General features: G+C 40.6%; 1 protein-coding gene across 5 annotated transcripts in view; it reads left to right on the top strand.

The window, feature by feature from the left end:
• Window positions 1-14,928, top strand: part of LOC133498362 (protein diaphanous homolog 3-like) — a 160,640-nt gene that overhangs the window by 9,743 nt on the left and 135,969 nt on the right. For all 5 annotated transcript variants that reach the window (XM_061815092.1, XM_061815088.1, XM_061815091.1 and 2 more), the window contains 9 exons: window positions 572-641; window positions 2,329-2,465; window positions 2,620-2,725; window positions 4,462-4,572; window positions 6,273-6,391; window positions 6,626-6,742; window positions 7,707-7,825; window positions 7,905-7,969; window positions 13,003-13,107. In XM_061815092.1, the coding sequence (XP_061671076.1) occupies window positions 572-641; window positions 2,329-2,465; window positions 2,620-2,725; window positions 4,462-4,572; window positions 6,273-6,391; window positions 6,626-6,742; window positions 7,707-7,825; window positions 7,905-7,969; window positions 13,003-13,107 (949 nt within the window). The remainder of the gene's footprint in view (window positions 1-571; window positions 642-2,328; window positions 2,466-2,619; window positions 2,726-4,461; window positions 4,573-6,272; window positions 6,392-6,625; window positions 6,743-7,706; window positions 7,826-7,904; window positions 7,970-13,002; window positions 13,108-14,928) is intronic.

Genomic DNA, 14,928 nt, shown 5'->3' with positions numbered 1-14,928 from the left:
GCTAGGCTGGGACTGGGTGCATTGCGGGTTTTGCGGGTGGCCTGTTCTCCTGGGGTTGAGGGGAGGCGGGTGGCGTGTGGGGCGTTGGTGGAGGGGGGATTTGATCCCTGTGGCCACTGCCCGGTGGCCAGTTGTCGGGCCAAGCGAATGTGTCCTGTCCACATTGTTGCTCTTGGGCGGACCTCTGGTCCCGGTTTCCATCCTCGATTTGATTGGGTGAAGTCCTTTGGCAACGCGTTGCGGACACATCAATTGTAGGACCTTTCTGTTAGTCTTTTTGCATGCAGAATAGTGTGAATTCCTTATTCTTTAACATGCTCATCTCAAGATAAAGAAACTGAGTTTCATCAATGTAAATATCTTGCCTTTTTAAATTATGCTAACGAGATGATTTGAAATTTTGTCTAAAACTTCCTCTGGGTCGATCTCTGGGATTGACTTGCCATCAGACCAGGGGATACCTGTCCTGCATAGGTCCTAAATCAGCTGGAATGAGTCCAGCTCCTTTGTGACTCAGAACAAGTTAAGTGGTACATAATGTGGATGAATTTTGTGTATTTTATGTCCATAGGCAGGAGAGGATCGACAAAAAGAACCAACATAAGGTTATCCAATGTCTAAAAGCCTTCATGAACAATAAGGTAACGACACCAATATACATTTTTCCCTTGTCATATCTTTTTCTTTTTTGTAAGGCCTGTATATATGTGATGAAAATTTGATTAAATAAATACTATACAGTACTGTATTGTCATATATGAATATAAAAAGAGAGGAAGATGGGAGGCCAGCTATTTTATTAAGATGCAAAATTTCTCTTTGCATCCAATATCAATAAGTCATTAATCATTGACTTCGTTGTAATGAATAATAGAATTTTGACTATGCTTCTATCATGTTTTGTTTACGTTATCATGAAAGGAGGTCAAGAAGTGGGTAAGAAAATATAGATAAATATGATGCTGATCCATATTGTGTTGTGAAGTCACAAAACAAATCAGTGATTGGTTGATACAGTAGACTTGTGACATAGGTCTGGCCGGAACCGTGTTTTCACAGAGGGTTAACCAAGTTTGAAAAATCAAAATAGCAAGCCAATAAATATGTCACTGGAGAAAACTGAGAACTGCATTTGGTTAAGATTACACTGCTATTATTAATATGAGATATTTCAGATAAAAAAAATAACTTTTATTAGTCCCATAAGGGGGAAATTTCCATCATATAAGTCATGGAAATAGGAAACATAAATACATAAATAGCACGTGCAAAAATGTATCTGGAAACCTACTACGACAAACCTAGAATCTAAACTGTCCAAATCAATCTATCAGCAGGTTATTTTGACCTTTGAGATCTCATTGAATTAACTTGTATTTTTTTTTTCCCACCAGTTTCAAAAACGGAATTGGGAAAGTCAAATTAATCCAACAGATATTTTTGACCATGGTGCATCTAACTCTCATATACTTTAAAGCTGCCACTGCATCTAGCATTGCAAGGTTGATGCAGTAAAAACAAAATAAATATTGAAGCCATAACATATAAACAGTTACGATTATAGATTAAGGATGATGCTGTGCAGTAGAACAATATTTAGATTTTGTTTAATCCCATTATGTATATGTAATATATATGTATATAAAATAATGTTTTTCACATAATTTTCAAAATCTTGAAATTTTCAAGTTTTGTGTAAGGCTTTAGCTGTATGCTAGCAAAATAAAAGCATGAGTTTCAAAATAAGAGTCGACACATAAATAAATGAAAACATTCCTCACAGGCAGAGTAGTGCTATTGGGGTGGGTTGGACACCTGACAGGCCATTTCTGGCTCGGGGCCATACATGTGACATACTTATCTGAGTGTATTGTGGTTTTGGGTTCCAAAACTATCGTGACACGTGCAGTACATACAGTAACAGTTTCCACCTGGACCGGAATCTATTTGTGGTGGTGGGCACTTGCCGGTTGGCCCAGTAGGGGTGAATGGGGATAATATTTATAAAAAATTTAATTAGGATTTCAACAGAAGACAGTAATTTTCCTTTAATGATTCTCATAATAAAATAATGTAACAACTACACTTTACACCGATCTGATCGATGGGAAATATAGGTATTTTAGGTATTATATTAGGTAGGTATTGGGTATAAACGTATTGCAGTAACTGAGTGGGGCTTGTCGCATGACTTGTTACATGGTTGCATGACCTAGTTACGAGTCGGTAATCTCAGCCCAATTTAAATTATGCTAAAACTGTCTTTTGAAATTGTTGATCTTACTGTGTGAATGATAAGCCATTTATATGTATGCTTCTTTATTGCAGTATGGGTTGGATAGAATACTTGCTGAGGAGAGAAGTCTTGCTTTACTATCAAGAGCAATAGATCCCACACAATCCGCTATGATGACCGATGTGATGAAGCTGCTGTCGGCCATCTGCATTGTGGGCGAAGAGAACATGTATGTTCAAATGTCTCTGCTTTAGTTCAAACATCAGAAAAAAAAACAAAAAAAAAACTCCATCCATTTGTGTTAGTCTCAGGGAGTAACTAATGATCGTTTTACAAATTCCTTCGACCCTTTATTCACTCGTACATTTTTTGTTTTCATTTAGTTTGGAGAAAGTCCTTGAAGCCATCACCACAGCTGGGGAATGGAGAGGCATTGAGAGATTTAATCCCATTGTGATAGGACTACGAGATCACTCGGTGCAGTTACAAGTAAGAGCAAAGAGGAAAACAGTGACTCCAATGGTGTTGCATAGTCTCCCTAATTTATTATTTAAGATCATCCAAAGAAATGTAAATATTAGAAAAATATAGCCCAAGTGAACTAAAAAGTTGTTTTTAAATGATTTCAGTTATTCAGGAAAAAAATATTCAGTTACCTGAGGTATATTAGGATAAGCATCTTGGAAAATGGATGGATGGATGCCGCTCTAAGTACAGAAAGTTACACTTAATTAATGTGCATGCGCCCATGTGTGTTTGTGTGCATGCACATTTGTATATAATCTATTTTTGTTTTCAAACATTTACACATTTTTTAAAATAATTCTTTAGGTATACATTTTTTAATGTTAAACCAACAACGTGTTAATGTATTTTAATGTTGGTTATGATGATGGTACTCGGAAAGCTACTGTATTATCTGTGCATCTACTCTATATGTTTGCTTGTCTGTCTTTATGATAATATCAAATGGAGTTATAAACATCCATCCATTTTCAGAGCCGCTTATCCACACGAGGGTCGCGGGAGTGTTGGAACCTATCCCAGCTGTCATCGGGCAAGTGAAGTGGTTGCCAGCCAATTGCAGAGCACATATAGATAAACAATAGTCACACTCACAATCACACCTAGGGGCAATTTAGAGTTTCCAATTAACATGTTTTTTGGGATGTGGGAGGAAACCGGAGTGCCCAGAGAAAACCCACTCAGGCATGGGGAGAACGTGCAAACTCCATTCAGGCGAACCAGGATTTGAATCCCGGTCCTCAGAATTGTGAGGCCAGTGCTCCACAGCAGCTCCCCCGTGCCGCCCCTGAATTATAAACGATAAATAATAAATCCAGTATATTGTAAATGTAAATATTTTTCACTTACGTATGGACTTTAGGATTCTGCTATTTTTCATACATTTGTAGAGTGCTTGAGTCATCAATAATTCATTTGTCTGTCAGTTCCTGTCTTCTAACCTCAGGATTTAGCACTAGTCCTAGAACTAAAGTTGGCAGACAGAGGGAAAAAAACTTTCGTTATCTAATTTTGCCTTCGATTGACGCTTGGGTTTATATGTATGTGTGAGGTTTCTCCTAACTTGCTGGAATAGTTGCACAAATAACGGACAAGAAGTCGTCTTTCTTCTGATCAGTAGGACGTGAGAGTAAGGCCGGTTACAGTCTCCAAACACGTTCTGAACCAGGCTCTCATGTACTTTTTTTTTTTTTTTTTTCTTTTTTTTTAATGAGAAAACACAAGGTCAAAAGGAGGGGTGATCAGATAAAATGAACAAAGGTACAGTTTTGGTGATGATGTGGCACATTCTTTGGTTATGATGGAGTTGTCCTTCGCCACTTGTAGGAAGATACTGTTGCATCTGTGTGTATTAGCTCGTCCTGTGAACAAGACTCTTCGAAGCAAGGATGATATTTTGGCTTTGTTGCAAGTCCATAATAAATATATTAACGATAACTCTAACAGTATGAGTCTAAACTTGTTGGATTAATATTAAAGTCAACGCTCCCTAGTTTGAGACTGGTGAAAACAGACATATCACTAGATTTAAAAATGTCTATTTTCTCCAAGCATGCATGCCTTAGTAATGTGATTTTGCTTCTTTGTTTTATAGCTCATTTAGCATTCATTTGGGCATGCTTCTGAAAGAGGGATTTTGTTTTATCTACACTCACAGGGCTGACTCGAACATGCATCCTCTTTCACATTTGATATTGCAGGTAGCATGCATGCAGTTAATCAATGCGCTTGTGACGTCACCTGATGAGCTGGAATTAAGGCTGCACATCAGAAATGAATTTATTCGCTGTGGTCTTAAAGCCATTTTACCGGTAAGTACAATGACGCACACACACCTCGCCAAAATTATAGATGGACAATAGAACTGTATCTACATATTATTAAAATACATTGTAATGGTTTCAAACCCAATTCCAATTAAGTTTGATGTTGTTACACATAAATAGAGGATACAATGATTTGCAAATCATGTTCAACCTAGATTTAATTGAATAAACTACAAAGACAAAATATTTATTGTTCAAGGTTATAAACTTGTTTTTGTTTTTAGCAAATCAATAACTAAGAATTTCATGGCTGGAAACACATTCCAAAAAAGCTGGGACAGGGTCATGTTTACCACATGTTACATCTTTTCTTTTAACAACATTCAACAACTAAATGTTTGTTAATTGAGGACGCTAATTATTGATGGAGAAACGGGTCTTGACTGCATGCAGGCCAACCGAGTTCCTGCACTCTTTCACTACTTTGTTGTAACATAAGCAGAATGTGGTTTGGCATTGTCTTGCTGAAATAAGTAGGGGCGGTTATGACCATATTGTTTGGATGGCAGCATATGGTTCTCCAAAACCTGTATGTACCTTTCAGCATTAATGGTGCCTTCACAGATTAGTTACTCATGCCACTGGTATTAACACAGCCCCATACCGTCAGAGAAACTGGCTTTGGAACTTTTAGTCAATAACAGTCTGGACGGTTCTTTTCGTCTTTGGCCAACAGGAAATTACGTCCACAATTTCCAAAAACAATTTTAAATGTGGACATGTCAGATTATGGATCACTTTTCCAGTCTGCAGCTGTCGCGCATTGATCTAGAGAAGCTGACAGCAATTCTGGCTGTTGTTGATTAATGCCTTTTGGCTTTTGCATAGTCGAGTTTTAAGTACAAACATAGCGCAAAGTCAGATGTGGCCTGCCAAAGCAAACCGTGTTCATCAACCTCGGTGATTTTTGCTAAAATCTTTACCCAAATCCCTGATAATAATCCTAAAAATCAACAATAATGACGATATTGTAATTTACTGTTTTCAAATCCTTTTTCTGCAGTAATTTAAACAGTACTTGAACAAACTGTTATGCTTGGCTTCTGATTTTAAAACTTTTATTTGGTGAAACATTTACACGTGATTCAACTCTCCCTCTGAAGGACATCATAACTACGATGCGAACAGACACAAAAATGAGTTTGACATCCCTGCTGTAGATGATGAAATCTCTAAATTCCTTGCAATTGTATGTTGAGGAACATTGACCTTAAACTGATTTGACTATTTTCTCAAACACTTCACAACTAGCTGAACCTCACCCCATCTATGCTTGTGAATGACTAAGCAATTCAGGAAACCTACTTTTATACCAAATCATGGCACCCACCTTTTCCCAATTAGCCTGTTCTCCTGTGGGACCTTCCAAACATGTGTTTGATGAGCACTCCACAACTTTTTCAGGCTTTTTTTTGCCACCTGTCCCGTCTTATTTGGAACGGGTTCAGCCATAAAATTCAAAGTTAATGATTATTTGGTAAAAACAAAGTTTATCAGTTTGAACATTAAATATCTTGTCTTCGTAATGGATTCAATTAAATGTTGGTTGCTCATGACTGAAAATCTTTGTATTCTATTTTTGTTGAATACAAGGTCCTAACTTCATTGGAATTGAGGCTGTGTATTGCTTCCTAATCTTAATATCTCCTTGCAATGTTACTGAATGTTCTTTATTTTAAATGTAGCAACTGTCAACTGTGAGGAATGAGGCCCTTGACATTCAGCTCAAGGTGTTTGAGGAACACAAAGAAGAGGACATGATTGATTTTTCTCATAGGCTGGAGGACATCAAAAGCGAGCTGGAATATCCTTTCTATGATTTACCCAATTAAGTGAATGCACCCTGTTAGTGAGTTATATCTAAAATGAAAATAGCCCTGTTACCCAGTGAAGGTCAAATATTTATGAATAGATATTAGATAACACTCTTTGAATGCAATGATTCCTGGGGTATTCACTGAAAAGTACATCTGGCTTTTTTGTGGTTGCAAAGAATGGCTTCCATTTATCAGCAAGTCTTTGCCTTGACTCGCTTTACTGATGCGGGAGACCTGTTCAGTGTTTTGCTGAATATGGTGAAGGACAGCAGTGCAGAAAACTATTTCATCTCTATCTTGCAGCACTTGGTCCTCATTCGCAACGACTACTTAGTCAGGTCTGTTTGAGACCAGTTAACCCACATCTATATTTAACCAAATATATAAAGTTTTTCAGCATGAAGAATCTCTTCCCTAGCATAAAATACAATTCAGTCTTGTTTTTTTTTTCTTTCCCTCTGTTGTTTTTCACATTTTTCATGTCCATGGAGTTTGCACGTCTGGTTTATATGTGCCCTGCAATTAGCTTGGGACCAGTTAAGAGTGTACCTTGCTTCTCACTCAAGGGAATAGCTGGGATAGGCCCCAGCACCTTTGCGATAGGTGCAGGTATAGATGGGCCTGGCTCATGTTGAAGGCCATTACAAAAAAGCAATGAAATTAGGGAAATTTCTTCTAATAATAAATTTATCCAAAATGTACTTGAGCAGTATAAATTAATTTTTCAGCATGATTATATTTTGCGTTATATTCAATTTGTTTAAAAAAAAAAAAAAACTACAGCGACACAGAGATCCCTCCTGTCCCTTTCTACAAAAGCACAATGGTTTTTTTTTTTCATGCCTTTGTTTCATGTGTTTTGTGACATCTACTGGCACTCATAAATCTTGCCGGCATTTCAATTAGTCAGATTTTCTCAATTAACAGCAGGCCACTGTCCCATCCCTTGTTAAATTTCTTATTCTTGTGCCCATTTATTATTTTTTTAGTGTAGCTGTACAAATCTGGCCTGTGATATACTGTAATATGAACTCATGTACTGCACACACAGAACATTTGGATTAGAAAACTCAAAATACTTTTTTGGGATATTATGATTATTGCAGATTTGTGCCTCATTATTGCTGCTACATCCTAATTTGTCTTGATGACATTCTACAGCTGTTTTAAACATTCACAAATTAATCTACACTGAATAAACTCCCCCCACAAATTAAATCAACAGGGCTGCATCTGACCAAATCTTTCTTTTGTCATCTCCCCCATAGCCCCATTTGTACTTATTTTACTTGTCATTCTCAGGCCTCAGTACTTTAAAATCATTGAGGAGTGTGTATCTCAAATTGTTCTGCATCGTCACGGAACAGATCCAGACTTCAGTTATCGTAAACGTCTTGATGTGGATTTCAGCCACCTCATAGGCAAGTCACTTTCTTATTTTAGAACATATTTCAGCTATTGCAGTTTGATAGTAATGTTTTTTTTGGTCCCTTTCCTCAGAGGTTTGTGTAGATAAGGCGAGATTTGAGGAGTATGAACAAAGAGCTTTGGAACTGGCAGAAAAGGCAAGTGTAAACTATCAACTTATCAATTTTATTCCTCCACATATCCATGACTTGGTGTGACTCATCGTTTGTAAAGTAGAAGATAAGAAGTTTGAAGCTAGCATAAATGTGTATTTTGTGTAACAGTACAATCTCATTTCAAGATTTTATTTTAATTTAATTTTAACAATGATGTCAATAAATGTAGCTCAGCCTCTGCATGGAATGAATGAAATATTATTTGGTGGCCCCCTTTTGATAGTCCACACTGAATTGAATGAATTTTTACTATGTGCAGAAAAAAGTTATCGTAATTCCGCGTGTATATTGCGTACCCACGTATAATACGAAACCCCAAAGTTGAGCTCGGAATTATGGAGAATACTTCTGCCCATGTATAATGCATTTTTACTACGCTTTACACAATCAGGATTTTTGGGGCTGATGTCCGATCAGAAAGTTAAAAAAAAAAAAAAAAAAACAATTATAACCAATTACCGATTCGATCACAAGATGGAGCAATGAGTCTATTTAAACAACCTGTTCATTTACTGTATATTTTTGAATATTTAATTGCTGTACTGTGTATACTTGTGTACTTAATTGCTCAAAAAATAGATACATTGTTCCCTCGTTTAACGCCGGGATTATGTTCCCAAAAATACCCATAGAATATTTTGTTGGCTGGAAAGCGTTGGCCTCACAATTATGAGTTCCCGGGTTCAAACACAGCCATCCCTGTGTGGAGTTTGCACGTTCTCCCCATGCCTGTGTGACTTTTCTCCGGGCACTCTGGTTTCCTCCCACATTCCAAAAACATGCAATTTCAATTGGACACTCTAAATTGCCCCTAGGTGTGATTGTAAATGCGGCTGTTTAGGATTGTGAATGTGGCTGTTTATCTCGATGTGCCCCGTGATTGGCTGGCAACCTGGCAAAAGTGAAGCTTGGTATTTGAACACGTAGTACTTCATTTACTTGGTCTTATTTTGAAATTCACAGCCCTACTTTTATTTAGTAAATAAGGGGAAACTGTTGTGCTCATGTTTGATTACGCATGCAGACGTTGCTAGATGTGTAAAATTCTTTAAAGAAAATGTGAAGGGACAGGTGAAACACATTTTCATTTCATTGGAATGAAAATGAAGTTGTCAAGCATTTCAGGAAATTCATTATCATTGAACATAACCTTAAAAAAGGTGGCGCGGTGGAGCAGCTGTATAGCATTGGTCTCACAGTTCTGACGACCAGGGTTCGAATCCCTGCCCCGCTTGTACAGAGTTTGCATGTCCCCGTGCCTGCGTGGGTTTTCTCTGGGCACTCCGGTTTCTTCCTACATGCCCAAAACATGCATTAATTGGAGACTCTAACTTGCCCATAGGTGTAATTGTGAGTGCGACTGTTATGTCTCCATGTGCCCTGCGATTGGCTGGCAACCAGTTCAGGGTGTACCCTGCCTCCTGTCCGATGACAGCTGGGATTGGCTCCAGCACTCCTGTGACCCTCGTGAGGATAAGTGGCTAAAAAAAATGGATTGATGAATAACCATAAAGAAATTGATTCAAGTTCATTCATTAATATTAAAAAATACATTCTGACACGGTATGCAAACTTATGAGGATAACTGTACATGTATCCCTGTCATAATGGAATGAAAATGCAATGCTACACCTTATTCATAACCTCAATGTGGCGGTGGCATTTTGGAATGAAAGTGGAGAGGTTTTTCATAACCTCCATATGGTGGTATTTATTTATAAAATTGGAAAATGCAGCCCTATGGGGGCACAAACCAGTGCAATCTGTAGGCCGGTCCCAAGCCCGGATAAATGCAGAGGGTTGCGTCAGGAAGGGCATCCGGCGTAAAAACTGTGCCAAACAAATATGAGCGTTCATCTAAAGAATCCCATACCGGATCGGTCGTGGCCCGGGTTAACAACGCCCGCCCCCGGCACTGCTAACCTGCAGGGCGTCGTGGAAATTCAGCTACTGTGGGTCGAAGACAAAGAAGAGGAGGAAACCGGATCCAGCGTCAGAAGAAAAAAAAGGAATGCACAGAGCCTACAACTGAGTGTAGGGACTTTGAATGTTGGGACTATGACAGGAAAAGCTCAGGAGTTGGTTGACATGATGATTAGGAGAAAGGTTGATATTCTGTGCATCCAAGAGAGCAGGTGGAAAGGTAGTAAGGCTAGAAGTTTGGGAGCAGGGTTTAAATTATTCTACCACGGAGTAGATGGGAAGAGAAATGGAGTAGGGGTTATTTTAAAGGAAGAGCTGGCTAAGAATGTCTTGGAGGTGAAAAGAGTATCAGATCGAGTGATGAGACTAAAATTTGAAATTGAGGGTGTTATGTATAATGTGGTTAGCGGCTATGCACCACAGGGAGGATGTGACCTAGAGTTGAAAAAGAAATTCTGGAAGGAACTAGATGAAGTAGTTCTGAGCATCCCAGACAGCGAGAGAGTTGTGATTGGTGCAGATTGTAATGGACATATTGGTAAAGGAAACAGGGGCGATGAAGAAGTGATGGGTAAGTACGGCATCCAGGAAAGGAACTTTGAAGGGCAGATGGTAGTGGACTTTGCAAAAAGGATGGAGATGGCTGTAGTGAACACTTATTTCCAAAAGAGGGAGGAACATATAGTGACCTACAAGAGCGGCGTTAGAACCACGCAGGTAGATTATATTTTGTGCAGACGATGTAATCTGAAGGAGGTTACTGACTGTAAAGTAGTGGTAGGGGAGAGTGTAGCTCGACAGCATAGGATGGTAGTATGTAGGATGATTCTGGTGGTGGGTAGGAAGATTAAGAAGACAAAGGTAGAGCAGAGAACCATGTGGTGGAAGCTGAGAAAGGAAGAATGTTGTGCGGCCTTCCGGAAAGAGGTGATACAGGCTCTCGATGGACAACCGAAGCTCCCGGAAGACTGGACGACGACAGCCAAGGTGATCAGAGAGACAGGCAGGAGAGTACTTGGTGTGTCATCTGGTAGGAAAGGGGAGAAGGAGACTTGGTGGTGGAACCCCATAATACAGGGAGTGATACAAAGAAAGAGATTAGCGAAGAAGAAGTGGGATACTGAGAGGACTGAGGAGAGGCGAAAGGAGTACATCGAGATGCGACGTAGGGCAAAGGTAGAGGTGGCAAAGGCTAAACAAGAGGCAAATGAAGACATGTACACCAGGTTGGACACGAAAGAAGGAGAAAAGGATCTCTACAGGTTGGCCAGACAGAGGGATAGAGATGGGAAGGATGTGCAGAAGGTTAGGGTGATTAAGGATAGAGATGGAAATGTGTTGACTGGTGCCGGTAGTGTGCGAAATAGATGGAAAGAATACTTTGAGAAGTTGATGAATGAAGAAAATGAGAGAGGAAGAGTTGAAGAGGCAAGAGTGAAGGACCAGGAAGTGGAAATGATTACTAAGGGGGAAGTCAGAAAGGCATTACAAAGGATGAAAAATGGGAAGGCAGTTGGTCCTGATGACATACTGGTAGAGGTATGGAAGCAATTTGGAGAGATGGTTGTGGAGTTTTTGACCAACTTATTCAACAGAATACTAGCGGGCGAAAAGATGCCTGAAGAATGGAGGAAAAGTGTTCTAGTTCCCATTTTTAAGAACAAAGGGGATGTTCAGAGCTGTGGGAACTATAGAGGAATAAAGTTGATGAGCCACACAATGAAGTTATGGGAAAGAGTAGTGGAGGCTAGACTCAGGACAGAAGTAAGTATCTGCGAGCAACAGTATGGTTTCATGCCTAGAAAGAGTACCACAGATGCATTATTTGCCTTGAGGATGCTCGTGGAAAAGTACAGAGAAGGTCAGAAGGAGCTACATTGTGTCTTTGTGGATCTAGAGAAAGCCTATGACAGAGTACCAAGAGAGGAACTATGGTACTGCATGCGTAAGTCTGGTGTGGCAGAGAAGTATGTTAAAATAGTACAGGACATGTATGATGGCAGCAGAACAATGGTGAGGTGTGCCTTAGGTGTGACAGAGGAATTTAAGGTGGAGGTGGGACTGCATCAGGGATCAGCTCTGAGCCCCTTCCTGTTTGCAGTGGTAATGGATAGGCTGACAGATGAGGTTAGACTGGAATCCCCTTGGACCATGATGTTCGCAGATGATATTGTCATATGCAGTGAAAGCAGGGAGCATGCAGAGGAACAATTGGAAAGATGGAGACATGCACTGGAAAGGAGAGGAATGAAGATTAGCCGAAGTAAAACAGAATATATGTGCGTGAATGAGAAAAGTAGAGGGGGAAGAGTGAGGCTACAGGGAGAAGAGATAGCGAGGGTGGACGACTTCAAATACTTGGGGTCAACAATACAGAGCAATGGAGAGTGTGGTCAGGAAGTGAAGAAACGGGTCCAAGCAGGTTGGAACAGCTGGCGAAAGGTGTCTGGTGTGTTATGTGACAGAAGAGTGTCTGCTCGGATGAAGGGCAAAGTTTACAAAACAGTGGTGAGGCCGGCCATGATGTACGGATTAGAGACAGTGGCACTGAAGAAACAACAGGAATCTGAACTGGAGGTGGCAGAAATGAAGATGTTGAGGTTCTCGCTCGGAGTGACCAGGTTGGATAGGATTAGAAATGAGCTCATTAGAGGGACAGCCAAAGCTGGATGTTTTGGAGACAAGATTCGAGAGAGCAGACTTCGATGGTTTGGACATGTTCAGAGGCGAGAGAGTGAGTATATTGGTAGAAGGATGCTGAGGATGGAGCTCCCAGGCAAAAGAGCGAGAGGAAGACCAAAGAGAAGGTTTATGGATGTGGTGAGGGAAGACATGAGGGCAGTTGGGGTTAGAGAGGAAGATGCAGGAGATAGGCTAAGATGGCAAAAGATGACACGCTGTGGCGACCCCTAACGGGACAAGCCGAAAGGAAAAGAAGATTTATAAAATAGGAAAAAAATTCCCCACCTTTCCCCTATGCCCCTGTAAAATGCGCACAATTAACTTTATAATCTTTGGGGGGAGACAAATGCGCTTTATGCTCAAAATTGCAGATTAACTTGTGAATTTTTTTATTTTTTTTTATTTTTTAGTTTGATGAAGAATTTTTAAAACGCCAGGAGACCCAAGCTCAGCTGGTTAAGGGTGAAGAAAAGATAGCTGAGCTTCAAGCTGAGCTCCAGGCTTTCAAGTCTCAGGTATTTAAAGTGTTTTTTTTTTTTTAACAGGTTTCACTCGATCCATTCATGTGTTCTTACATGCACATACAGTATATAAAATATTAAACATTGATTTCAAGGTTGAAAAGCATCTCCCGTAAATGCATAATTCCAGGTTTCTTGGAATAAATGGTGGTCTTTTGGTCTTTTTTTTTTTTTCTTCCAGCCCCCAAACCTCTAATTTTAATTCTATTAAAGCTTGCCTATGGGGCGCTGACACAAAGTTTAAAGATAACACGGACTGGCCCTCTGTCAGCCGTTTGTAACTGTCATTACAATTCCATTAGAGCAAATTGTATTAATAAATTGTATAAATTTGTTTTGACAACCCTCTTCAACTTCAACTGATCTGCAGTCTCAGAATAGTATATTTATTTTCTTTCCAAGATAAATTTTCAATTTGAGAACTAAGAACACTCAATGATTACTCAAATAGCACTGTGTTTTAAATGGCTGTGGGCAATAGAAGCATTTTGCATACACAGCATCTTCTCTTTTGTCAAGTCTCATATGTGTGTGTGTGTGTGTGTGTGTGTGTGTGTGTGTGTGTGTGTGTGCGCGTGTGTGCGCGCGCATGAGGGACCATATAAAGTATGGGTTCATAAACCCCTAAGACAAATAAAAGAATTGGACCTCGGTTTCCCTTGCTCAGATGCGGGTCACCGGGGCCCCCTTTTGGAGCCAGGGCCGCAGACGGAGCGCCTGGTTGCTGGGGCTGCACCAATGGGGCACGGCCGGGCAGAGCCCGAAAGGGTGAAGTGCGTTCCCCTTCTCATGGGCTCACCACCTGTGGGAGGGCCATAAGGGGTCGGGCGCAGTGCGAGCTGCGCGGTGGCCGAAGTCAGGGACTTGGGCGATCCTATCCCCGGCTACAGAAGCTGGCTCTACGGACGTGGAACGTCAAATCTCTGCCAGGGAAGGAGCCCGAGCTGGTGTGTGAGATGGAGAAGTTCCGACTAGATAGTCGGACACGCCACCACACACTGCTTGGGCTTTGGTACCAGTCCTCTTGAGAGGGGTTGGTCTCTCTTCCACTCTAGAGTTGCTCACAGTGAGAGGCGCCAAGCAGGTGTGGGCTTATTACCAACTCAGCGCCTGTACTGTGGGGTTTGCAGACAAGAGGGTAGCCTTCCTCCGCCTTTGGGTGGGGAACGGGTCCTGACTTCTGCTTATGTACCAAATAGCAGTTCAAAAAGTACTCATCCTTTCTGGAGTTCTTAGATGGCGTGCTAGAGAGAGCTTCTGCTGGGGTTTTCGCCTGGAAACTCTCCCATGGATGCCATTTTTGACCAGTGTATTTCTCATGGTCGGGTCATGAACACTGACCTTAAAGGGGAAATCCAGTGCTTTGCATGAACAGTGTATCCAATAGGTCATGTAATATGTACCCTATTTTAAAAATGTGATGTTAAATCCCCTCTCATTTAATAGTATTTTGAGAAGATTTTTATCGACAATGACACATTTTCAGGGGCGCCGCCATTTTTGCTAGTCACATGACCTACCGTGCGCAGATGTGACATGTACCATGCTGCAACAAAGGCTCAATTACATGGGACACCATTTATGCCCAGCGCTGATTTCTCAGATTTATCCTCATCTCATGAAGAAATAGCAGTATCGGTTGATCGGGAAGACGAAGGAATACTTCCATACAGATTTGAACCTGTGGCTGTAAATATTGAATATTCGGATGGTTCTTCGGGCGCAATGACGCGGAGACTGATGAGCGAGCTCCGGCAGCAGGCCGCAAGCTGAGCTTCCAGGCAGCGGAGGCCGTTAGCCCTGGACGCCGAAGGT

Source organism: Syngnathoides biaculeatus, chromosome 3 (genome assembly GCF_019802595.1).
Source record: "Syngnathoides biaculeatus isolate LvHL_M chromosome 3, ASM1980259v1, whole genome shotgun sequence".
Lineage (NCBI taxonomy): Eukaryota > Metazoa > Chordata > Actinopteri > Syngnathiformes > Syngnathidae > Syngnathoides > Syngnathoides biaculeatus.
Note: the sequence above shows the minus strand (reverse complement) of the source record. Positions and strands in the feature narration are given on the sequence as shown.